Below are 24,599 nucleotides of genomic sequence, written 5' to 3'. Positions count from 1 at the left end.
GGACTCTCAAGAGTCTTTTCCAACACCACAGTTCAAAAGCATCAGTTCTTCGGCATTCAGCTTTCCTTATAGTCCAACTCTCACATCATAGCTTTGACTACATGGACCTTTATTGGCAGTGATGTCGATTCTGCTGTGTCCACTGCATGGCGTTAGGGAATTTCTTGCCTTAGGTTCTTAAAAGCCAGGATCCTCCTGAAAATTGTTCTGGGGGTGCTAGTGGGTGATGGGATGGATGTTGGTTGGCAGCACACTTTTCTATCCCAGGCTAGGTAAAGCACAGCTTCTTCTGCACCTGTCCTCTGGGGACATTTCATCCTGCCCCACTTCTCTATGGACGTGTGCCGGATGGTCCTGGACTAGGTTCCTGTGGCAGATACAGGACTGTCAGCTGGGGCTGCCTTAGTCCCTGAAGCATCTCGTGCTGTCATGGGAAGGCCTCAAGGAATGTAAGGGGACCTCTGAAGAGTGCGTGTGTCCATAGTCCTTGGTACTATAAGTAGGTGCTTGTAGCAATCAGAGGTTGCTGAGGGAATAGGGTAAAAAATAAAGAGAAAAACTTACAAAGACTTCAAATATTCTCCTATGAAGCATCCTTTGAGCCTCATATGCCGCTTTTCTTCTCATCTCCACCACAGCCTCCTACCCTCACCCGCACGGTCTCACCACCACCACACGAAACTGATTTGAGCACTTATTCAGTGCCATCCTCGCATCTAAGTGCTTTACATGATCATCTCCTTTCATCCTCGTAACAATCCCACAAGGGAGGTAGCATCATTGTGCCCATTTTACAGATGGATAAACTGAGGTTAAGGGAGGTTAAGTGACTTGTTCAGCTCTCTCCACTGCTCTGCCCTGGACCACTCCACGCTTCCATTGCCCTTCTCTCCAGTCTCATTTGGTCTCATTTAAACTTAATGTGTCAAGATGGGCACATGATGGGGGCTGCACAACCTGAATAAAGGGAATAAAACAGGTTCTGGAACAAAAAGACCCCTTGTGTGTAGTGATTCTGGAAAGAGTGTATGTCGGGGGAGAGATCTTTAAAGACAGAACCAAATTCTAAACAGCGGTTCTGTTTGGAAAGGTGCAGGTGTGAATTTTTTTTATTTATCTGAATAAAGTAGTTAATATAGAATAGTGCCTAGCAGATGGTTAACTGCTATAAAAATAATTATATTAAAGAAATCAGTGTTTTCTAATTTTCCTATAATAAACGTGTATTATACAACAGACAATATAAGTAATTTGAAAAAGACTTCTGGCTCCATTAAAGTTAATATGAAGAGAGGAATATTTTTCTGCAGGAGGAACTCAATCAAATTTGCTGACTAATGGTTCAGGGGGCTGAACCCGAGGAAGGAGTCAGAAATGACCTCCAAGTGCCAAAGGCAAGCCTGGCTGACCACGAGGAAGCTGATCCACAGATGTTCTTGGCAAGACTCAGTTCATGGGAGACCTGCTTTTATGGCAGGGGCAAGAAAATGCCCTTCTTGACTGCAGCCCACACAAAGAGCTCATGACCTGATTTTCTGAGTCAAATATTTATTTGGCAAAGTTCCTCCCTGATACTGCAGCCACATGACAGGAGAAACCACAGGCCATCACCCAGTTGCCAAAGCGTGTCCGAAAACCAGGAACCAAGAGCCCCCCTCCTCCGCTGTCACGTTCATGTCATGATGGAGCCGGCGTGTGGAGGACTGACCACAGGACAGTGAAGCGTCTCCGAGATGTTCCTTCTCCCAAATCACAGGGCAGCAGTAGAAACTGGACCCAGCAGCTGGGAACCTTGTCCCCACGCTTCACTGGGCAGGAGGGAGGGACCCCAGAGGACAAGGCTCCGAGGGGCTGCTGTCCTGGCTCCTGACTCCCTGGGGACAGCCAGGGGTTCCAGGCTCCCAGCTGAGGCTCGGTTTGGAGTCACAGGTAGGCTCCATCCCCTCCAAGGCTGAAAGCTGGTCCAGCAAGGACGGGCAGTCACTCACAGGAAGAAGCTGTCATCGCCCCTCAAAATGGGCTGTGATTTGCTCCAAAGTCTTCCCTTTGGTCTCAGGGACACAGGCCAGAGTGAAAAGGACACCGAAGATGCAGAAGGCAGAGGCCAGCCAGAAGGCACCGTAGGGCCTGAGCACCTCCTGCGAGGACAGGGGCGAGGCGTGAAATGACTCGGGAGCCCTCCTGGGTCAGGAGCCCTCCTGGGCCCAGGAGCCGAGGCCCCACCCCGCCACACCCAGGCTCAGGGATGTGGAGGAGGGCCTGGTGGGCTGTCCAGAAGCCCAGCTGAGCACTGTCCAAGCGTGTGGATGGTGTGCGGTGGGGACACTGAGCTCACTGTGACAAAGTGACTGCCCCCAGGTCAGAGGCCCACCATCAAGTGACAGCTGGCCTCCCATCCCCAGGGTCCGACTCCAGGGCCTAGAGACTTCCCTCTCCACTTGGTCTGGCCCTGCCCTCTGTGGTCCCTGCAGCCTTAGGAGTCTCTCTCCTTGGTGCCGGAGGAAATGGGTGAGCTCTCAGGGGTGGTGATGGGGCCGTGTGCACACATGGGGATACTCAGGACCCATGAGCAGAGGGGAGAGGCAGCAGTGGCCCGGGGTCACAGGCGGTGCACCCTCCCCACCCAGCCCCTGTGTCATCCCAGCTGCCAGAAGCAAAGGCCGCCCGCTTCCAGCTCCTCTGCCTCGGGCACCTGGCCACCCCGCCTCTCCCTCCTTGAAGCCTTTTTCTTGGCCTCTCAGTGATGGCCAGATCACTCTTAGGTCCCTTGCCGCCATCCCCTCCTTGACTGTCGGTCCCCTCCAAGCTCCTGGAAGTCACCTCCTCTCCAGGGTTTTGCTCTGGTCTTCCTGATGAGCTCCCTGGAGCAGTGCAGGCCCTGCGGGGTCCCGACCAGCCCCAAGCATTCACGCCAATCATGACTGGCCTCCTCTTGCCCCAGCCCAGCCTGCTGGTGGTTCATCGTCCCACCACTGGCCACTGTCGTGCCAGCCCTTGTCAGAAACGGGTCCCTGTCCATCTCATTCACTGCTGCTCTGGCGCCCTAAACAGGCCTGGACGTGGCAGGTACCAGGAGCCCTGGGGGGAGCGGGGGGAGAACGACTGAACAGACGGCTTGACTGTCTGCACCAGAGCGCTGCCCGCATTGGACCGGAGGCCTTGAGGCTGGGACCATGTGTGCATCAGCCCATCTGCCAGCTGGTGGCAAAATGTAGAACCGAACTGATGCTCCCATCAGCTCTAAGAGGGAGGCACTGTCCCCCTTCTCCGCTTTGAGCCAAGGAAGCTGGATCTGAGAAAGGGAAGCAGCACACTCAAGGTCACACAGCAGGAAGTGGCCAAGGTGGGGACGGGCCAGGCCTGCTGACTCCAAAGGTGGAGGTTCTCACGCAGCCTTGCTTCCCAAAGTCCCCAGAGTCCAGGGGGGAGGTCAGTCCTGCTGTCCTTCCACCTCGACAGCCGGGAGGCTCCCCAGTCGTCCCCAGACAGCCTGGGTTCCTTGACTGCCCCAGCCCGTCTGCTTCCCTGCACCCCCAACTAGGATGGGGTCGCAGGCTGGTGGGGCTTCAGCCTGCAGGCAAGGCCGCCAACCCCGAGTCTGTCACAAGAGTAATTCTGAAAAGCACTTTTCTGCCACTGTGGCAGGGGGAGCCCGTCAGGGCCTGCACTCACCATGAGACTGCTGAACTCTTTGGTCACCAGAAAGGCCATGAACCAGTTGGTGAGGACGCAGACGCCGGTGGCCACGCCCTTGACATGCAGAGGGAAGATCTCAGACATGAGGAGCCACGGGATGGGCCCCCAGCCCACAGCGAAGCCTGCAAGGGCAGGAAAGGCCTCAGGTCCACGGGGCCGGGCGGTGCTCGGCTCGCCGAAGACCGCCCAGGCTAAAGTGGGGCCCGGATTCAGCCTGGGGACTCAGGTCACTCCCCTCACTCCTGACGCGTCAGGCCTTGGCTCTACAGAACAGCACAGGAACGGGGCCTGCTCGGAGGGCACTTGTGGGGATGACGTGAAAGGAGCAGAGGGGGGCTGAGCCGGTGCCCGGCACACGGTCAGAGCTGTAAACCCAGGGGTAAGGCTGAGCAGGCCGGGACTCCTGGGAGCCACGGGAACCTGGCAGCGACAGGGTGGCCCCCTCAACCACCCCTCAGCACCCCACTCACCGGCGATGAAGAGGCACATGCTGCCCACCGCCAGCCAGGCCAGCCCCACGTTGGTATCGGCGGCCTCCATGGAGACGAGCGCCGGGAGGTCCACGTGGGAGGAGTTGCTGGGGCCGCCCTCGGTCAGCTTGAAGTAGGCACCAAAGGCGCTGGTGCTGAACACCATGACCACACCTGCGGGTGGAGGGCAGCGGTCGGCAGGGCAGTGGCAGGGCATGAGGCGGCAGACCACAGCCTGGGCACGGAGCTGTCAGGGGACTGGCGGTCAGTGCATGGTGTCCCCAGCAGGCGGCCTGGGCTCCTCCATAAGGGGCAGTGAGCGGAGCCCCACCGGGGCACCCTCGCCCCAGCCTGGCCCTCCCAGTCCCAGCTTGGCCCTCACAACTCAGTCAACCCCAAGAAGCTTCTCGAAGCAGACCCTCCCTGGCTTTGAGGAAGAAGGAGCAACCACCAGCAGCCAGGCCCACTTCCCCAGCAGCACCGAGGGCCCAGATGCTCACGAGGAGCCTCCCTCGCATTGTGTGCTGATCCTCGCCTTGGCCTGCCACCACCTCCACCTCCGTTTCAGAGGGGAAGCCGGCTCAGGTAGTTACTTGCCCAGAGTGGGCCCAGGCTTCAGGGCCTCTTCACCCCCAGGCTGTCAGTTTCCTCACTGTTAACCGGGCCCTGGAGGGGCCTACTCCTAGGTTCTGCCGAGGTCAAGGCATGCCGCAGCAGAGCAGTGAGCGCAGGCCTGGCCTGGAGCCAGTGCTCCCCTGAAGTCCTGCCCGTGCCCTTGGGGACACTCAGCCCTTGTTCTCCTCCACAACGTGGTGACCTCAGCAACGGCCCTCCAGCCTGTGGTGGGAGGCTGGCCTGGGCCTCCAGTCCTGCAGAGGGCAGAGCCATCCCGTGGGGCCTTACCTGACAAGGTCAAGAGCAGCCTTCGCCCAGCTCTGTCCATGATCAGGGCCGCCGTGGCAGTGAACAGCACCTGGATGACGCCCACGACGACTGAGGCCAGGCTGCTGTCCTGGGGAGACAGGCCAGGAGGGTCAGGCAGACACCCTGGGACCGGGCCCCACCCACAGTGTCTCCGGGTGAGGCAGGCCGGCGTAGAGGCCTCTTTACCTTGAACTTAGCCTCCTCAAAGATGGTCTCCGCATAGAACATGACGGCATTGACGCCTGACAGCTGCTGGAAGGCCATCAGGGAGATGCCAATGATGAAGGGCTTGTAGACACCAGGACGCCGCAGCTGGGCCACGTGGAAGTCCTGCTCAGATGGACACCGGGCATCAGGGCTTCTCTTTACTTCTCCTAAGGGCACCCCGGCTCTGAGCTCCCTCCCATCCTGGGGCCTGCTGGAGCGAGGGAGCCTCTGCATTTTGTCCCAGCCCCACCTGTAGCCTCTGCTTCAGGTCCCAGCATCACTGTAGCCTCCCCATTAGTAAGGTGACAGGATCCTCCCCTCCTCATGTCCCTTCCTGATTTGCTGGGGGATCCACGGAGATGCTCTATGAGCAGAGAACCCAGGGTTCCCAAGTCCTACCAGCCTTGGGTCTGGGTCTGGGCCAAGTACCTTCCCTGGCCCCATTGATCCTTACCACCACCGCCAGGCACGTGCTATGACCCCACTTTACCAGGGAAGAAACTCAGGTTAAAGATGGGACAGTCACACAGCAGGTAAGAGGCAGAGACTCAACATTCTCCCTGGCCCTACAGCTCCCTGTTTCAAAATTCTGAGTCCTCCAGTCCCCACCTGCATTCTCCTCTGACATGGCCCAGCCCTTCTCTTCCAGGGACAGGGAGATTGGGGCTCAGACTTGGGTCTGGCCAAGTAGTGGTCCACAGGACATCACTCCCAAGTCCACGGGCCCTCGTGTGTACGTGTGTGAGCACACACGTGTGGAGCTGCGGTGCCGCTCTGTGTTGACCTCAGGGGCGATTCTCCCGGGTCCCCCTCCCCGCGCACTGGCTCCCAGCCCCTCACCTGGTGCTGAGCCCCAAGGGGAGGCTCCTCCCAACCCTGGGCATAGCCCCACAGGAACTGCATGGCGGCCATGGCCTCCTGGTGCTTGTGCTGAGACAGCAGGAAGCGAGGGGTCTCAGGCATGAAACACATGAGCAGCAGCATGAAGGAGGGGGGCACACAGCCCAGCACGGCCAGCCAGCGCCACTCGAGCACCCAGCCTGAGGGTGGGGTGGAGAGATGTCAGAGTGGTGTGAGCCAGCCCGGATCTTCTCGGGGAGCGCCTGCCTCCTGCCAACCCAGGGACTCTGCTCAAAGGTGGGGACCCTAGTGTCTTTGCAGGACTCCCCAGGGTTTGTCATTGATGTTGTCGTTTTATTGCTAAGTGTGGAAACGAGGCGGGGGGGCGTATATCAGTGAAGGTTTATGCAGCCACTAAACAAAGGTGCTCGCTCTGTACTGCTGAGATATACGTGATATACGGCACCAGGGGTCTGACAGGGAGGGGCGGCAAGAGACCATGTGTGCACAGGCCTCCACCCGGTGGATGGACTGAGAAGCAGGCAAGGCTGGCTCCTCCGGGAAGAAGGGGGATGGAGAGGAAGGGGGCATTTTTCACTGAAAAACGTCAATCAGAACTCATAGAAGCTGAGCAGTTAAAGTGTGGCTTATGATGACTTGGAGGAAATCCTATAGATGTAACTACACCCACGTGACCCTGAGTATCAGTGTCTACACAGTGGCTTTCGGACACTGCTGGCCCCACAAGGCAGCTAGACTGCGGCCAGGACTCTGAATGACAGTCAGGATGCTAAGTGGGCAGAAAGGAAAGACCACGGACCTGCATGTTGTCCACTCTGAGGAACCAGAGGACACATGCCCCGGGCCCCGCCACTGCCCATCTGGCCCCAAACCCCCATTCCCACATGGTTCTCAGGCCATCCTTTGACAATTCTTATCGGGGCCTGCTGCTGGGCACTTTTTACAGCATCAGTTAATTTAATCCCTCAGCAGCCTTGGACTAGGTAAAGTTAATCTCCACGTGAAGACAGGGAACCTGAGGCTCCCAGGGGCAGTTGACTAGGCCAAGGTCACACAGCTAATAAGTGGCATATTCCCCTAATCCAGGGCTGTCAGATATGAAGCCTGCCTTTCCTCTACCCCAGTTCATTCCAGGGTGCCTCTGGAAGCTTCCTCTTGCTTCTGGAAGCTTCCTCATGCTGGCTCCAGCTGACCCTCGGGTTCTCTGGAACCTGCCACCTTCAGGCTGCAAATCCAGTACTGATTCTGAGGGAGACACACATTTGCGCCCTCCAAGCTCTTAGGCTAAAGACTTTCCTTCCAGCCCCAGAATCCTAGCTGGTCACCACACAGGGAGCTACTGCTCTAACTCGTCAGCCCTCCCTACACTCCTAGAATGGGCTTCTGCTCTGGGGAGATGAGGACATCACCTTCTCCAGCTCTCCTCAGAATACTGTCTCAAGACCCACACGACCCAGGGTTCTCAGGGAAGTGGTCTGGGAAGGTGGCATCTTGGGCAGTGGCTGTGTGACCTTGGGCAAGTCCCCTGACCTCTCTGAACTTCAGTTTCTACATCTGTAAGATAGTCAAACATCCATGAACGGTCACAAGAGATAATAAGAAAACCATACCTGCCAGGTAGGCTAGGAGGATGCCTGTGACTACCATCAGCTGCACACAGGAGCCGAGCAGCCCTCGCACCTCAGGGTAGGCAATTTCAGAGATATAGACCTGTTGGTAATTAAGACGAGAGTGTACATGGGGTCCAGGAGTTCTTAAAACTGAAAAGTCTCAGCCATTCAGAGCTGAGGAGAGTCTCGACTGGGGTACTTGCAGGCCCAGGGGACCCCTAACTGCAGGTGCCTGGACATCAGAGCTCCCCACCATGTAATCCACAGCACATGTTTGAAGGGTACATATGTGGACAGTGTGTGTGTGTGGGGGTGGGGGGGTGGCACAGAGCTTTTCACACTTTCATTTAATTGTATACCCTTGACAAAAAGCAAATTCTAACATAGTAGGTGTGTAGAGCTTCCCTGGTGGCCCAGTGGTAGAGAATCTACCTGCCACGCAGGAGATACAGGCTCCATCCCTGGGTGGGGAAGCACCCCTGGAGAAGAAAATGGCAACCCACTCCAGTATTCCTCCCTGGGAAATCCCACGGACAGAGGAGCCTGGTGTGATATAGTCTGTGGGGTCACAAAGAGTCAGATACGAGACTTGGCAACTAAACAACAACAGATGTGTGGTGGGCCCACAATTCCGCCTGTCTAACCACCTCCAGGAGACACACAGCTGCTGACCCAAGGACCACACTTTGGGTGGTGCCCTTGGAGTGAAAGCAGGAACTCTCTGCCTCAGTCACCACCAGTGACTGCCACAGCTTCCTCTGGGCTCAGGAGCCAGAAAGCGCTTGCCCACGCTTCTGTGTTATTCCATATCTTATGTCCACGACTAAGTCAGGTGTGTTTTTGCGCAGTAAAAAAAAAACACCAAAAAAATCCAGATATAAAATCCAACCTAGCTGCTGCCTATTGTCCAGCAGATGCAGTTGAAATGAATGGTAGGTGCAAAGGGAGGGATTCTGAGCTACTGCTTTTAGTCTTGATTGGTTAGGGTGTGGGTGGTGGTGGACCACTCAAGCCCACGACCAGGAGCAGGTCACAGGACACCCAGCAATCCCAGCTGCCAGGGTCCAAGTCCTTCCACCGGCCATGCCAGGGCCAGGGCTGTGTGTGTAGGCTCTTGTGTAGGCATGGCCTGAGCTAACACCGTCATTCCCACCTTAAGGGCTCACAGAGGTGCTCTGCCCAGGGCTGCAGTTTCACCCAGACGTGTCCAGCTCCAAAGGCAGCCTGGGCAGTGCTGGGTCAGGAGGTGGTGAGAGAGGAGCAGGGGGAACGCCTGGAGGGCCGCTTTCTGAGCAGTGAAGGGGCGCACCAGGTCCCAACAGCCTCTGCCCCTTGGGACAAACCACAGTGGGATTTTCCTGCTGAACTGTAGCCACTGGTCTGAAGGCCAAGGGGGATCTAAGCCATCGTGTGAGGCTTCTGTTGACCATCCACAGAGGGCACTTCATTTGTAGAGCCAAAGAGAGGCCCTGTTAAGTGCCACCACCCAGGGTTCAAGAAGTAGCATCACCACTGACTTTGTGCTTAAACCAAGGACTTGTGGCTCAGCTGGTAAACAATCTGCCTTCAATGAGGGAGACCTGAGTTCGATCCCTGGGTTGGGAAGATCCCTTTGGAGAAGGGAAAGGCTACCCACTCCAGCATTCTGGCCTGGAGAATTCCATGGACTACAGTCCATGGGGTCGCAAAGAGTCCGACACGACTGAGCGACTTTCACTTCACGTTCCTTTAAGCTTCATCTGTAACCAGGGATGGATAACAACAGTTCTTTCCAAGGCCCCATGGGAGTGTAAGGAAGATGGAGCAGGGGAGGGGCATGGTGTCAGGCACTCAAGAGGCCGCAGCCAGGGAGAGAATCAGGCCCCGAGTTCGGCCCCTTCCCCTGGGTCCCAGGGCGCCAGACTGGGGGGAAACACACTCACCGGGGCCACGAGCGAGGCAATGCCGCAGGCCAGGCCGGTGAGCAGGCGGCCTCCGAGCAGCATCCACAGGTTCTGAGCCGCGGTGATGACGGCGAAGCCGGCCACGAAGGGCAAGGCGCAGAGGACTAGGCTCAGCTTGCGCCCCGCGCGGTCCAGGAGCCAGCCGCCCAGCACGCCCCCGGCCGCGGCGCCCAGGGTCACGATGGCCTGGGGGCGGGGAGACCGCCGGCTGAGGGAGGAGGCGCCGGGGGCCCGCGGCCCAACCTCGCCCTCCACCCCACCCTCAGCCGCTGCGGGGGCAGGGGAGATGGGCGACCCCTCTCAGGGGAGCCGGGACATACTCGGCGGAGGGTCTCCGTGCCCGCCCGAAGCCAGGCAGCGCGGGGAGGGTCCTGGCACACGTCTTAGGGGTGGGCGAAGTAGGGTCCCAGGAGGGCAGGAGGGTGAGCCCGAGGCCTCACCCCGAACCAGGAGGCTGCGTCTTCGTCGAGGTGCGGGGCCGGGGGCGCGGCGCGCCTCAGGCTCGGGATGGCCGGGGAGCTGTAGCCGAGGGCGAAGCCGAAGCTGAGCGGTCCCAGGGCAGCGGCGAAGGCAGCGAGGAAGACGCGGCGGCCGCGGGGAGCGCTGCGGAGACAGGGGCGGTCGGTGAGCCGCAAGGCCTGGGCGCAGCGGATGGAGTGAGGCCGCGCCAGCGGACCCGGGTTCCCCCTACCGCTCACCTGCCGCCGGGCGGCCGTAGGAGCGGCTGGGTCTCCTCTTGGTCCTCAGGCGTCATGTCCGCGATCAACGCTTGCTTTTAGGGCTCTGACGCCTTGAACTGCCACGGGTCCCGCGAGTGCGGCCAGCACCGGCGTTTCAGCCAGGGCAACCAACAGACGGTGAGGAGCGGCTCCAGGCCGGGGTAAGGGAGCAGCCAATGGGAACGCAAGGCGGGGTGAGCTTCTGCTCTAGGTGCCGCCCTTCAAGTGAAAGCGGACCAATGGAAGGAAAGAGCCTGAGGGGTCTCTCACTGGAACCGTCCCCAGGACGGCCATCCAATGTATAGGCAGGGGAGGAGCTTGTATATGGCGGGGGCTCACACAGCCACCCAATAGGAGGGTGATGCGAGCTCGAAGGCGGGGTCATCTAAGAAACCGCGACTCACGCTGGCCAATGAGAGTGGAGGGTGGGGATTACATTTGCGCCGGGAACCGCCTCTTAATCTAGCTTCCACCAATGCAGCTAGGAAGCCGAACGGAGGCGGGGCACGTGGGTGGCGTCCGGGACTGCCCTCCCTCTCTTTGCGCAGCGCCGCTGACCTCCCTGATTAGGGTCTGCAGTAACTGCTCAGCGTTAACCTCTGCTCTGAGGCGTGGGCAGCTCTGCCCACAGAGAGCCGCAGGTTGGAAGGTCTCCAAACACCGGTTATGGGCTGGTCTGTTCTCGGATCAGCTGTGTTTTGGGAGGCGTGGTCCTGGGCGCCGCAGCCCAACTCTTGTGCTTCTTAAGACTTGGAGTGAGGGCGGGAGAGCCAAGGTTGCTGACTGCTACGGAGCCACAGACCGATGACGACCACGACCTTCGGGTACTGAGAACCCGTGTTGGGCGGGGTCCCCCATGCCGCATAGCTGTGACTGATCTGGGCCTAAATGGTGAGCCCCATGGTCTCTGTTAAATTCCGCTCACTTCACAGGTAATCCTGACTTTGGAATCTTCATCTTAATACTACACCTCCCAATTTTGAGTCCCCTGCGGATGTTAATAGCGTCTCTCTACGTGTGTGCACCCTGGTCATTGGTGGAGGTGAGTATGAAGAAGTCAGGGCGCTGTAGAATGTCGCGATTTGTATGCCACATTCCCTGGGTGCAGGCGGCTGCGGTGGAGTGCTGTGTAATTCTGTCAAGAACCAGGACTAAGAGAGTAACAGGCTTAGCTTCTAATCCCTCTCTGGGCCTCTTTCTCTTCTTCTCTAAGTGGAAATGATAGTATCTATCATTGCAGGAGGGTTTGTTGTAGGGGCAAAGTGAAAAGACCAAGTACATTCCAGATAACTCAAATATTAGGCAGTATAATTAGTGCAGTCACCAGATTGTATTATCTTTCAAGACATAGGCAACCATCCCTCGGTTCTTCCTCGGTGTCTTGTGCTCCAATCGTAAATTCTTATTACAGCGCTAATCATTGCTTGTGATTCACCTGTCTACTTCTCTCCCTTCCCCAATGGACATGATCTTCTGCTCCAGACAGTGGGTACTGGATGTTTGCAGAGGGGATGGATGCTTCAGATTCCAAGGGCAAACTGCTGCTGCTAGACAGTTTACTTGGCAGTTCAGCCTGAGGGGTATGCAGAGAGGCTTCTGTAGACATGGTGATCCAGTGAGCCTAGCTAAGGCCAGTCAGCCCTCCAAGCCATGCGTGTGCACTAAGTCGCTTCAGTTGTGTCCAACTCTTTCCAACCCCACGGACTGTAGCCCGCCAGGCTCCTCTGTCCATGGGATTCTTCAGGCAAGACTACTGGAGTGGCCGCCAAGCCATGAACCGTTGCAAACCTGCTCCTGCCCTCTGGCTGGTCATCTCCCTCCCCATGAGTGTGCAGCATTCACTTGGCCTTTGTAAGCAGACATTGCTGCCAGAGCAGACTCCCGCCTTCCTTTTATAAGCTAAGTCCATCAAACTGTTGAGTAGTGCCCACCCCTTGCCCATTCTACATCCACTCCTCAGATCTGTGACTCTTGCAAATCATGGGGTGGCTCTGATGCTGCCAGTCTCTTTGGAAGAATGGTCTAAATAGCCCTTGGTTTTTCAATTCCAGGCTGAGAAGCAAGAAACTTCAGGGGAAAGAAAAAGATGACAGGAAAAACACACATACAAGCTCATGAGGCTTACAAATTATTTTAACACAAAAAACACCAGCCAGATCCAGCTGACACAAGGCACTCAGCCTGGCTCTGTAGGGTGGACAGGGGACAGGGCACAGTTCTGGGGTCAGAGCACTCACAGGTTCAAATCACTACCCCCTTTTGAACCTCAGTTTCCTTATTTGAAAAGCAAACACAGTAAAACCCAATCCATAAAGCTTTGGGTGAGGTCAAGATACAGCATGTAGTTGATCTTGCGTTTTCCCCTCTTATATGAAAAGGGCATAACAAAACACAAAAGAACAGGAGCACTGATGCTGCAAAGACTGTGAGGAGGCTCCTTTGGTTATGGACCCACCTGGGTACACTGAAGAAGCACTGTCTTTAGCACTCTGACCTCCTGCCTTCTGCTGAAGGGGACCAGGCAGCCTTCAGCTCAGATGTATCATGTGGGACTCTCTGAGCCACAGGTGGAGAGGAGAGCTCTCCCCACAGTATGCAAGGCCCACAAGGAGGTAGGGTCTGAGATCTATCAGATGGAGTCATGTCCAGCACAGACCTCTGCAGTAAGCGAGAAGACCTGCAGAAGAACTCCTCAGAGCCACTTCAACTGGGGAAACGACCTCGTTTCTTTTGATGGGTAATATAGGCAAGACAAGATATAATAAAATGGAATCTGTTAGACTAAAGCCAAAAGTAAGTTATCTTCTTTACACAGATTAAAAAGTTTACAATTGTCAGTGAAACTCAGTTTTCCTCCTTTGATCTCCCCTGGCTAGAGACTGATATCTCACTGTTTCCTTCAAACTTGGCCAAACTCACATTTTCTTCTCTCTTTGAGGATGGAGCAACAGAAGGTGGATACATGATAAGAGGAAGGCTACTCATTTGATTCATGTGAGAGAGCAAAGCAGACCAGAACAAGAGGAGGGAATTTGAGAATGATAATTTTGAGGATGAAGTGTAACTGTTTCTAGGTTGTATGATTTCACAGTAACAATAAAACAAAACAAAATCTTGAGACTCTTAACAGGCTCCTATACCTTATTTTTTTTTTTTTTTTTTTTGTGAGACACAAGGAGAAAGAAGCAGGAGTTTCTAAGATCTAAAAATTCAGCTTTTCTCAAAAGTCTATAGGCAGGAATGCAGCTGGTTCCAATCACAGTGAACTGAAACAGCAACAGGGGCCAGAGGTGCAGAAAGAAAACTTATTTATAATACATTTTTAAAGCAATGGCTTTTCTTTATCTCAATAAAAGAAACAAATTATGTGACAAAACAAAACTGTAATGAAAAAATAACTTTTCCATCTAAGTATATAAAATATAAGAGAAGGTTGCAGTAAATAAGAATGAATATTTTTGATTTATTCAAAGTTTCAATCTAAAACCTCAATGAAATCTACCACTTTATTACAAGGGAACTGATGGTTCCTGAACAGAAAGAAATAAAGGTCAAGAAAGATGGCACCGGACATTGGAGAGTGACCCAAACAGGCCAAGGGTGCAGAAGGTTTGGTCCAATAGATCATGGACAGGCTAAAAGCCACATTTTGTTGAGAAATGATGTCAGAACTGGCTAAGAGTATAAACCTCTGTAAGAAAATTAAACATGGCAAACTCGATTGGGACTCTGTTTACTTCAAGTCAATCATGTCTTCATCCGAGAAAGCGGTGAGCTGAAAGGGGCAGCTGCCCCAGACAGGGCTGCCTTCTTGCTCGGCCACAGGGTCTGGGTCGGAGCTGGTCGACTGGTAACGCCCACTGGGATTGGCTTCGGAAGTGGAAGGACTTTCTAGGGAGCTCGATGTGATCCTAGAGGAGAAAAGTCACAGTGAACAGATCCTGGGGTGCACCACTGAGCTGGCTACTCTGTTTCCTCCTCCCCTAAATGCGAAAGCCTGTCTTTCCCACCCCCCACCATTGTGAGGGAGAGGTGGGCACGTGCAGGTGGGTAATGCCCGCCCCAACAGAGCTTGTGTTCTGCAGGCAGACTGTCCCATCTCCTGGGTTGTTACGGGTTTTAAAGGCCACTTATATGAGATACCTAGAATAGTCAAATTCATGGAGTCAGAAAGTAGATGCCATTGGTATTGTACATTGGTAGATGCCAGGGGCTGGGGTAGGGCTATGGGGTGGGCAGATGGGGAATTAGTGGTTAATGGGGACAGAGTTGCAGTTTAGGAACGTGAAACATTCAGGAGACGGATGGTGGTGGAAGTTGCACAACAATGTGAATGTACTTGGTGCTGCTGAACTGTACAGTTAAATGTGGTTAAAATAGTATGTTTTATATTATCACCATTAGAAAAAAGAAAAAAAATGGGAAAAAAGAAAGGTCAGTGGTGACACATATGTGTTTGTGAGGCAAATTGGGATAAACCCTCCCCTGGCTCCCCATGGCCTGAGGACAAGGCTGAAACACCTGTCCACAGGCCCACAGGCCCCACCCTGCTGACCCCTCTGGCCTCCTCCCAGCCCATCATTGCCCTCTATTTTCTCCTGCACTCAGGATGCTCACACTCTCGACACCTGCAAAACCAGTTTGACCAGGTTTTGATTCAGGGAGTTCCTCCGTTCACCAAGGACTCATGTAGCCTTGTAAAAGCCCGAGGTCCAGCCTCTGGTTGTTCTTGACCTCACCTCCTTATCTGTGCCAAGCTGACCCACTTACTTCCTTCTCTCTCTCTTCAGGGCTTTTGCCCCTGCTGGTTCAGCTACCAGAAGGGCTGTTCCCCCAGCTCCTTCTCATTCAGAGCTCAGCTCCATGCCACTTCCTCCAAGAAGCCTTCCTTGACTCCCAGCCCCCACCTCAAGTAGACCTTCTATCCACCCCACCCCCATCACTTTGTTTTAAACTTCCTTGCAGTGCTGGTCACGAAAGGAAGTGATAGCAATTGCTTACTTGTTCACAGGTTTATTGTCTGTTTCTCCACACTAAAATGTAAAGTCCATGAGGGTAGGGGCCTGGTCACAGGGAAGGAGCTCAGTGAAAGTGTTGGATTAAAGCCTGAGTGAGTGCCTTCCTCTCTGGGCCAGGCTAATGGTTGCTTGATTTATGAGATTTGGCTCAGCCTTTCCTGATGTTTGGGACCCCCTCTACCCCAGGCGTGGAATGAATGGCACACCTCATTCTTCTGTATCACCTGCTGCCCTGGAATGGTATAATTCTCTATAATTCTGGGGAAGGTTGGCCTTCCCCACCAGCCCATGAGCCCCTGAAGTTCAGCTCCATGTCCCCAGCTCAGTGCCAGGTGCTCTAAGAATTTGTGTTGCCTGAATGAATGGAACCTGAACACATGCCCCCTTGGCCTCCACAGAGAAGCAGGCAAGGTGTTTTATGAGGGACACAGAGAACCTCAAGGGACAAATCAGTGGGATTCAACAAATATTCATAGATGTGTGATACTGAATGGCCATCCAGAAAGGATCCACCAGAAGTACTGGACAGCACTTTGTTTTAAAAAAGTCTCTGTCAATTTGGTGAGCAAAAGACGTCTCTGTATTTCAGTGTGCATTTGTTGGGTTGCTAGTGAGGTTGCCCCTTTGCCTGGGCCCCTTCCTGGCAGGCTGTGCTCTCTGGGGGTCCTCAGAGAGGATATGGCCGCTGAGCCTCTGCTGCAGCTGGCCCAAGGGGCTGGCCCACGCACCGTCACCCAGCAGAAGGGGCCTTGTGGCTGTCCCACGACTTGAGGGGCCACCACCCTGAGCAGGGGCCACGTCCCTCTTTACCTGTCACTGCTAGTGGACCGCACCGTCCCTGGCCTGGGGCCTCCTTGGTTTTCTTCCAGCCGCTTCCGGGCCTTTGACTTGGGCTTTGGTGCGCCTTCTGACCTGGATCCACCGTCATCAGAGAGGCCTGGATGGGAGGGGAGAATCACAGGTCAGAGGGTCATTACCATCAGACTGCCAAGAGACAGGAAATGCCCTTTTTCTCCTGGTTGGGTGTTGGTACATTACGGGGATGGAGGCAGGAAGAATGATGATAAAAGTCTGTACTTTTAAATAATTGATTTTCTCATTGTCTTGTTGGTAAAAGGTCTTTTGTTTCTGATTAGAACGAATATATGTATTGGGAAAAAATGACTCAGAAGAGTTTAATGAAGGAAAGAAAATCTACAGTCCTACCACTGGAAATTGTAATTCGCCAACTCAGAGGTCCAATTTCTGAAAAGCACAGTGGTTTATACAACAATAGTTGGCAAGATCAAGCTTTCTTAGGGAATAATGGGTTAAAAATAGCAATACATACATTTGAAAAGCTCAGTGAAAGGGACCAACTTCAAGAGCCAACCGATTTTGCCAGTGTCAAGGTTGCCCTGTCAGAGGATCTGAATCCCCTTCTCCAGCTGGTCAGGAGACTTGGCCAGAGGACAGGTGTGTGTCCTCATAGTTTTACACCATGCAGATGCCAATTCAAGTTTTAAACCAGTTCTTACTGTTTTGCCATAATGCCTCCATTTTCCCTCATTTTGTTTTCACAACTCTGAACAAAAACCTTTACAACAGTCTAGCCTCTTCACGATTATCATGGTGCTCTTTATGTCTCTGGTCTGGTCTCTCACCTGTGAACTGACAGGAGGGCATAGCAGGGACCTGACATTGCTCCCATCCCCACAGACCTGCCTCCTGGCCCAGGGGCTTCGAGAGGGGATGACTGAACTGCACCACAAATATGCAAAAAAGGGAACAAAAATATGCAGAAAATCCCAGACAGATTTACATTTTGGATATATAAGTATGAAATGTTATCTGAGAGCTGCAGGCTGTAAGCCCTTCTAGACACTTTTCTAGGATTATACCTATTTAGATTACTTATATTTAAAGAACTGTTATCAGACTAGACAGACTGTTTTACAAACTGCCTCCCCACCTGCCCTTCATATGGTTTGCACACTTTCTATACCAATAAGTCTAGATTGACACATCATTGTTGGGCAGACTGTACAGTATTCCTTGGTGTGGGTGCAAGTTTATAATTTCTTTATAAATCCCTTATGATAGGGCTCTTTGCATTTGAGATAATTAATATCCATAAATGGGCTTCCCAAGAGGCACAGTGGTAAAGAATCCCCCCTGCCAATGCAGGAGACGCAGGTTTAACCCCTGGGTTGGGATGGTCCCCTGGGGGAGGAAACGGCAGCCTGCTCCAGTATTTTTACCTGGAAAATTCCATGGACACAAGAGCCTGGTGGGCTACAGTCCATGGAGTCACAAAAAGTCAGACATGACTAAGCACAACCAATATGCGCAGATAAAATCAGCGGGTATCTTTACAAACATCACAAACACGAGAATGGACAGCCATTACCCAGCAGCTCCCTGCGGGTCCTGCTTGCTATTTCTTTGATCTCCATGCGGGACAGGGACAAGGAGTGAGTGACAGGAATGGCCGCGATGCCAATGCCGATGGAGGTGGGTGGGGTGATGACCTTGGAGACTAAGGGCGATTTCAGAGGCCGCTCGATGCTTCTGCCCACCAGGTTTCTGAGTGGAATCTTGTACAGATTTTTGGACTGAATTTCACCTGAAATAAGTGTTCAAAAAGAACATTAGGACTTTAAGAAGAGCTCATGTTATTCATGAGAGAATATTTCCTGGTTCCTCAACATAATTAGCATTAGCATGAAAGAAGAATTTATGTCACAGGCTGACGCCCCCCACCCCCGCCGGCCCCGCCAAGTTTCATTAGGGGCAATAAAGTGGTGGCACTCGCTGGCTCTGTCCTCTAACGGCATCCTGTTCATGGGTGAACGGGACAAAACACACCCACTCCTGGTTATGCGTGGGCAGGAGAAAGGAGGTGGCAAGAAAGGCACAGCTGTCCTGCTCGGGAGCTCTGAGCTCTCCTGGCAGCGAGCCATAAGACGACTCATGTGGTGAGAAGTTAGGAAAAGCGTGAGGCAGTAACCACAGCAAAGGTTTGTGGGGTTCAAGGGCGAAGCCAGACGGAGTGAAAGCTGGGTGCTGAGTAATGTGTGGGTTTTATGATGATATCCTTTTAGCTATGAAATTCTATTATATCCTTAACATTCCTGAAGGGAGGATAACTTGCTGGGGCCAACTGCAGTCTCTCTAACCCTCAACTTCCTTCTCCCCTTTGAAACAAGTGTTTTCCTAATGGGAATTGTTTGGGGGTGGGGATTATCACAAGGTTTCTTAAGAATGCAACCACACTGCAAGTTTTTTTGTGGCTTCAAACAGTAATCACTGTTTGTTTCCTTCAACAGTAATCACATGTCAGTATTTGACAATGAACTACAGGGGCTTCCCTGGTGGCTCAGACAGCAAAGAATCTGCCTGCAATGTAGGAGACTTGGGTTCAATCCCTGGGTCAGGAAGATTCCCTGAAGACAGGAATGGCAACCCACTCCAATATTCTTGCTTGGAGAATTCCATGGACAGAGAAGCCTGGCAGGCTATGGCCTATGGGGTTGCAAAGAGTCGGACATGACTAAGCTACTAACACTTTCACCTTTCAGAGAAATCAGAACGGATCAAAAATGTCTATCATAAGACAGTAAAAACTAGACTTCACCTTCCCCCAGGGAAGAAGGAAACACTGGAGTATCTCGGCTTGGGGGTGTCTGAGGAGAATTGTGGGCACTGGCCCCCTTGGAGCTGCCTCCGGATGAGACCTCGTTCGCTGATGCAGTTGCTGTGAAGTAGATATCCGACTGGAGAGAAAGAGAAGGCGTTTCTGAGGTGTGTAGTTTTAAGGGCCCTGCACCCACCGGCCCTCCTGTCATCACTGCACAGACCCCCAGCTGTCCCACGGGGTCTTCGGTGCAGGAAGGAGCCAGGGAGGTGGCTGCCAGCTCTGGGCTCAGAAGGCTCCTGAGGGCTCAGTTCTCCCTTCTTATCTACTTGTTGACACAAAATAGAAAATAGTCAATTTCCCACACGCCTTCCACAAATACAGACACAATACACTTCCCTGAAAGGGAGCTTGGGCACCAGAGGTTAGAACTGGGGAAGGTTTGGAATCTAGTTATGTCTATGTCCCCGGTGCGGACATGGGTCCTCACTCACGATTCAGTAAATACTCAAGCCCACCCGCGATGGGTCAGCTCTGGGGCAATGGCGCTGGTGTGTGGCTGGTGGTGGGCGGCTCCTGTGGACTCAGGGCACTGAGTTTCAGGGGTCTTGCAAGCTGGCTGGTAAACACGGCCATTATTCAACTTAAATTGTGTTAAAAGAAAAAAGGAACTAAATGTCAAAATTCAACCATTCCTCATTATTTTACTACACTGACAATTCTCCATACTCTTGAGGTAATTTATACAGTGTCTGTGTGTATGTGTGTTGGGGGGGAGATTGTGTAGTAGTGGCTCCTAATGCATGTGCTGAGGTGTCACACGGGAAGCTTGAGATCAATCATGGTGGGACTATTTACACTGTGGAAATCGGCAAATGCTATAAACCAGAGGTTGATTTGTTGTTTTGTTGATGGTATGGACTTCAAGTGATGGAGAAAACATTAATAATGAAGATTAAAATTAACAGTATGTTGTCCAGTGCTGAAATTGAAAGAAGTTTTAGTTTAATGACTTGTATGAGGGTGAAAAATAGTTTAATAGATCACATGTCAGATTTAATGACAAAAACTTGGAAAAAGAATGAACGGGTTGAGATATAATTCCAGCTGTAAAATTGTGGTTGAACTGCAGCCAGGGGTTGGCTATAGATAAAGGAAAATCAGTGAAATTAAGAGTGGGACATGACTGAGTGACTAATTCTTGCTTCTTCTTAGTGAAAACAAAAGTGTTTTATGAGAGCCAATTGGCTAAAAGGACTTTGAGATAAAAAGCATTGTATATTTTATTTTTAGTTATAAATTGTAAGCTATTTATGTTTTTATAATCAGTAAAATTTAAATTTTAAAACATTTTAATCAGAGGCTTGCTCTACAATGTTGTGTTGGTTTCTGCTGTACAACAATGTGAATCGGCCACAGGCACACACGCGGCCCCTCCTTCTCGAGCCTTCCTCCCACCCTCCCCCATCCCACCTTCCAGGTCGTCGCAGAGCACCAGGCTGAGCTCGCTGTGTTATACGGCACCTTCCCACTAGCTCGCTGTGTCTCACACGGTAACGTATCCATGTCAGTGCGGCTCTCTGACTTCATCCGGCCCTCACCTTTCTCCGCTGTGTGCACAAGGCTGTTCTCTATGTCTGCCCTACTCCTGCCCTGCGAATAGGTTCATTGGTGCCATTTTTCTAGGTTCCATATATAGGTGTTAATACACGATATTACTAGTAAAACTTATAATCAACTGATGTCCATATATATATATGAGTGTGTGTATACACGCATACCCGTTTTCCAAAGATTAGTGGTTGCACACTTACCAGCACTCTACTGGCACTACGTTAGTGCAGAAGATGCTAGGGTCTGTCCTCACAGAACTGTCAGTGTGGGGGTGGGGAGTATGCAGCCTCCTACCACCAAATGTGATGCCCGTTAGGATGGAGCACCAGCTGGCCTGGCAAGGCCACGGAGAGGGTGTGGGGTGACCCAGAGGAGGGAACCAGAACAAGACCCGGTGGGTTATGCGCCTGCGGTAGAAGACACCTGGGAAGATCTTTGTTCCTGCATCCCTCGGTTTTGCTCACATTGTCACTAGGCATGAATCCGTCTGTCAGTCATGTATACGGGACACAAGTTCAAATTGAAGACAGACAGCAGCAAAGGAAGAAAGCACTACCTCAAGCTCTTAACTGTTCTAGCCTCGGACTGTCCTTCTGTGACCAGCAACCCAGGCTCACATGGAGGATTTCCGTTTTTGGCTGAGCACTGCTCCCCTGCTACCACCAGCAGCGATGACTCTGAGCGCTAAGGAGGGGTGTTTTGCAGCCCAAGGTGCTTTGAACCCACATAGGAAAACTCAACCCAGGACTGTTTCCAGCTTTCTCATCTCAACACACATATGGTGCTGTCATCATCAGTCTCGCCCCAAATGTGTCCTCGCCCGCCTGAGACCTCGTGGTGCTGGGGGCACCCGAAGCCCCTCAGACAGAAATAAACCCCAGCTCTACTCACCCTGGAGGCCACGAGCTGTAGCTGAGGCACGACGGCCGTGTGGACCAGGTTCCCGTTCACCACCAGGCGGATCTCCATGGAGTCGGTGGTGAAGGCCAGCAGGTAGGGGAACGCACAGACTGCAAGGCAGCGGGGTGTCAGCGCCCAGCCCGGGCTGCGGCTGGGGAGCTGCCGGGGCCCTCTCACACCCAGCTCGCTTCTCTGGCGGCGCCCAGCTCTCCCCTTCCTCCGCTGTGTCTGTTCCTTCGGGGGCGCGTGTCCCCTTGTTCTAGGAGAGCCTCCCTCAGCCACTGAGCACCTGCCCGTGGAGGAGTGCACTGTCCCGGCTTCCCCCACTGCAGTTCCCCACCTCATCTTCTGGGCACACTGCCCAGCCGGGTCCCCAGGACCTTCCCTCTGTGGTCCAGACATGCCCTCTGCCCACGTGCCTTCTGTCCAGGAACCTGGCCTTTACTCCTTCATTCCCTGTCCCTGAGTCACCCTCCCCTACGCTCCTCCTGTGTGTGTCTGGGCGGGGGCTGCGTCTTGTTCCTGCTCGCCTGGTTTCATCTGTGACTCTTCCTACTGCTCCCACGCCTCTAGCCTTGATCTGTCCAGTGGGTCCTCAGTGCTGTGGCTCAGACCTGAGACCCATTTCTAACCCTCCCCTCTCTGTCTTACCATAACTAATCTGCACCTGAGCCAACCCAGTCCTCCCAGTACCTGGCTCCACCCCTCTGCTCTTCAGTTAAAACTCTATCATGTTTACCTATCAACAAATGCTTCTACTTTGAGGACAATAATGTTAATATATGTGGCTCTGATCTGACTCTCGCCAGGCAGATTGTCCAGCTGTGGATCCTGAACCACAGAAACGAAGCACCACCACGCATGTCCTGACATTTCAGTGGCAGGTCAAGTACCAGGGTTTCTGTGACTCTAGACTTTCAAGCTTTAGAATGTATAAGAAGGCTGCTTGAGTGCATTATGCTTCTCTCCCAAGTCAGTCAGAGGTTCAAGGATGGAATCTTTATAAATTCTCATATTTTAGAAGTCAGAAAGTGAGGCCCAGAAATGAAAGGGTACTGCAAGATACCCAAGTACTGAAAACTGATATTTAATTGCTCGCAAAGGCTCACATCCTCAGGCACTGAGGAGACCTGGGAGGAACAATGAGAGACAATAGTCCCCGAAGGGGAGCAAAATGAAAAACAGTTACAGAAGAAGAAGACTGTTTACACTCATTATACTCAGAGAATTCATAGAAAATCTAGTGGTAAGCCAGCGCTCACATAGGATGGAACAGTTCAGATGAGTCTTTCTGGGGGAAGACCAGGATGACAAAAGGTTTCCTTACCAATCGCACAGGGAGCCTGGTTCCAACAGAACTGGAAATCTGACGCAGAGGGTTGAACCAAAAAAGAGCCACCATTAAATGGGCAAACCTTTTTGTAGATGCAACTGTCTGCAACGAAACAACAGCGACTTATTTTTGTTACAGACGACACTCAGGCAACTAATCAGATAAATGAGACACAGGCCACAAGAAGAGCATCCTATCTACCTGTTCTTTCTGAAAGCCAGCACAACCACTGCCATGCTGCCAGATTCTCAGGGGCAGGAGGCAGTCAGAGCCAGAGTAATATTTCTGCCACATGTCATAGCTTCCATTTTGGGAGAATTTACTATGTGCCAGGTGCCGAGCTTTAAAACATTTTCCCATTTAACCTGTACGAACTTATGAAGTAGATGCTGTTATTATGCTCATTTTGCAGATGAGAGAATCAAGGCAAGGGGCGGTGAAGTAGCTTGTCCACGGCCTCACAAGTCCTGCATGGGGGACAGTACTGGTTGGTTTGCAGACAAGAAGGGGCACTTGATGGCACCCCTGGATGGAGGAAGCTCTCCTACAGGGGATCATTCCCCAAACCTCAATCAGCAGGACATATGTGGTGGGACTCATACACTCCCAGAAACATTTTATAATGAAAACTTGAAGCCATATGCCTGTATGCCAGCATTAGAGTAAGGCCAGGGTAATTCAATTATCAGGTTCTTGGTCTGCTCTGAGCTCTAAACACAAGTCCAGGTGGTTCAGACCCTCGTAGAGTGAAAAAGTTCACCAAGAAACCAGTTCAGTTCAGTCGCTCAGTTGTGTCCAACTCTTTGTGATCCCATGGGCTGCAGCATGCCAGGCCTCCCTGTCCATCACCAACTCCTAGAGCTTGCTCAAACAAATGTCCGTCCAGTCAGTGATGCCATCCAACCATCTCATCCTCTGTCATCCCCTTCTCCTCTTGCCTTCAATCTTTCCCAGCATCAGAGTCTTTTCAAATGAGTCAGTTTGTCGAACCAGGTGGCCAAAGGATTGGAGCTTCAGCTTCAGCATCAGTCCTTCCAATGAATATTCAGGACTGATTTCCTTTAGGATAGACTGGTTGGATCTCCCTGCAGTTCAAGGGACTCTCAAGAGTCTTCTCCAACACCACAGTTCAAAAGCATCAATTCTTTGGCTCTCAGCTTTTTTTATGGTCCAACTCTCACATCCACACAAACGGAAAAACAAAGGCCCCCTTTATTCCAAAAGCCTGCCACATTTTAGCCATGCAAACTAGTTTTTCAATTATTTTTAAAAACAGCTTTACTGAGATATAATTTATATACCATAAATTCATCCATTTTAAGCATTCAAGTCAATGAACTGTAGTCTGTTTATAGAGTTGAATAACATCACCACAATCTGATTTGATAACATTTTCATCACCCTAATGAGAAACTTCAGGCCCATGAAGCAGTCTCTCCCTGTTCCTAGTGTCAGAATTAACAGCTGTGGCCCCTCTGTGAGAGGGGAGAGGTCACAGAGCCAGAGCTGCTGCGGAGGCCTTCAGTGTGGGGCCAGGCTGGGGCGGTGGCCGCGGCCATCTGAAGCCCTGCCTGTCTATCCCTTTTGGAGCATCCTGCAGGGCTCAGGCGGAGGAGGCAATGGCACCCCACTCCAGTACTCTTGCCTGGAAAATCCCATGGACGGAGGAGCCTGGTAGGCTGCAGTCC

The 24,599-nt window shown here is 52.6% G+C and overlaps 2 protein-coding genes and 1 long non-coding RNA gene across 10 annotated transcripts in view; 1 reads left to right on the top strand and 2 right to left on the bottom strand.

The window, feature by feature from the left end:
• Positions 1-1,531: 1,531 nt before the first annotated feature.
• Positions 1,532-10,588, bottom strand: SLC2A8 (solute carrier family 2 member 8). 3 transcript variants are annotated; one of them, XM_027556327.1, is made up of 10 exons: positions 10,410-10,588; positions 10,152-10,314; positions 9,691-9,897; positions 7,769-7,868; positions 6,138-6,337; positions 5,277-5,420; positions 5,070-5,178; positions 4,167-4,340; positions 3,673-3,818; positions 1,532-2,138 (listed from the first exon to the last, which is right to left on the bottom strand). In XM_027556327.1, exons 1-10 carry the CDS (start codon positions 10,463-10,465, stop codon positions 2,001-2,003), a joined length of 1,437 nt encoding a protein of 478 aa, XP_027412128.1. In that variant the 5' UTR covers positions 10,466-10,588; the 3' UTR covers positions 1,532-2,000. The 3 variants fall into 3 exon arrangements, with proteins under 3 accessions (XP_027412128.1, XP_027412129.1, XP_027412130.1); XM_027556328.1 differs by lacking the exon at positions 10,410-10,588 and having other exon boundaries at positions 10,032-10,245; XM_027556329.1 differs by lacking the exon at positions 3,673-3,818 and having other exon boundaries at positions 2,053-2,138; positions 10,410-10,572.
• Positions 10,589-10,836: 248 nt separating this feature from the next.
• LOC113901666 lies at positions 10,837-13,557 on the top strand. Of its 3 annotated transcripts, XR_003513501.1 has the most exons (3): positions 10,837-11,254; positions 11,363-11,472; positions 12,141-13,557. It is a non-coding gene; the product is annotated as an uncharacterized LOC113901666 (long non-coding RNA). The 3 variants fall into 3 exon arrangements; XR_003513502.1 differs by having other exon boundaries at positions 10,837-11,472; positions 13,369-13,557; XR_003513500.1 differs by having other exon boundaries at positions 10,837-11,472.
• Positions 13,558-13,574: 17 nt separating this feature from the next.
• GARNL3 (GTPase activating Rap/RanGAP domain like 3) overlaps positions 13,575-24,599 on the bottom strand; it is a 164,890-nt gene continuing 153,865 nt past the window's right edge. For all 4 annotated transcript variants that reach the window (XM_027556312.1, XM_027556314.1, XM_027556313.1 and 1 more), the window contains 6 exons: positions 22,906-23,013; positions 21,570-21,688; positions 19,065-19,203; positions 17,838-18,053; positions 16,259-16,385; positions 13,575-14,341 (listed from right to left, as the gene is read on the bottom strand). In XM_027556312.1, the coding sequence (XP_027412113.1) occupies positions 14,164-14,341; positions 16,259-16,385; positions 17,838-18,053; positions 19,065-19,203; positions 21,570-21,688; positions 22,906-23,013 (887 nt within the window). In that variant the 3' untranslated portion in view covers positions 13,575-14,163. The remainder of the gene's footprint in view (positions 14,342-16,258; positions 16,386-17,837; positions 18,054-19,064; positions 19,204-21,569; positions 21,689-22,905; positions 23,014-24,599) is intronic.

Source organism: Bos indicus x Bos taurus, chromosome 11 (assembly GCF_003369695.1).
Source record: "Bos indicus x Bos taurus breed Angus x Brahman F1 hybrid chromosome 11, Bos_hybrid_MaternalHap_v2.0, whole genome shotgun sequence".
Classification (NCBI taxonomy): domain Eukaryota; kingdom Metazoa; phylum Chordata; class Mammalia; order Artiodactyla; family Bovidae; genus Bos; species Bos indicus x Bos taurus.
Note: the sequence above shows the minus strand (reverse complement) of the source record. Positions and strands in the feature narration are given on the sequence as shown.

Coding starts and splice junctions, on each gene's coding strand:
- SLC2A8 (XM_027556327.1), bottom strand. CDS start 10,465: ATGACGCCTGAGGACCAAGAGGAGACCCAGCCGCTCCTACGGCCGCCC. Junction 3,819..4,166: donor CATGTGCCTCTTCATCGCCG/GTGAGTGGGGTG, acceptor CTGCCCTTGCAG/GCTTCGCTGTGGGCTGGGGG. Junction 2,139..3,672: donor AAGAGTTCAGCAGTCTCATG/GTGAGTGCAGGC, acceptor CTGTCCTCGCAG/GAGGTGCTCAGGCCCTACGG.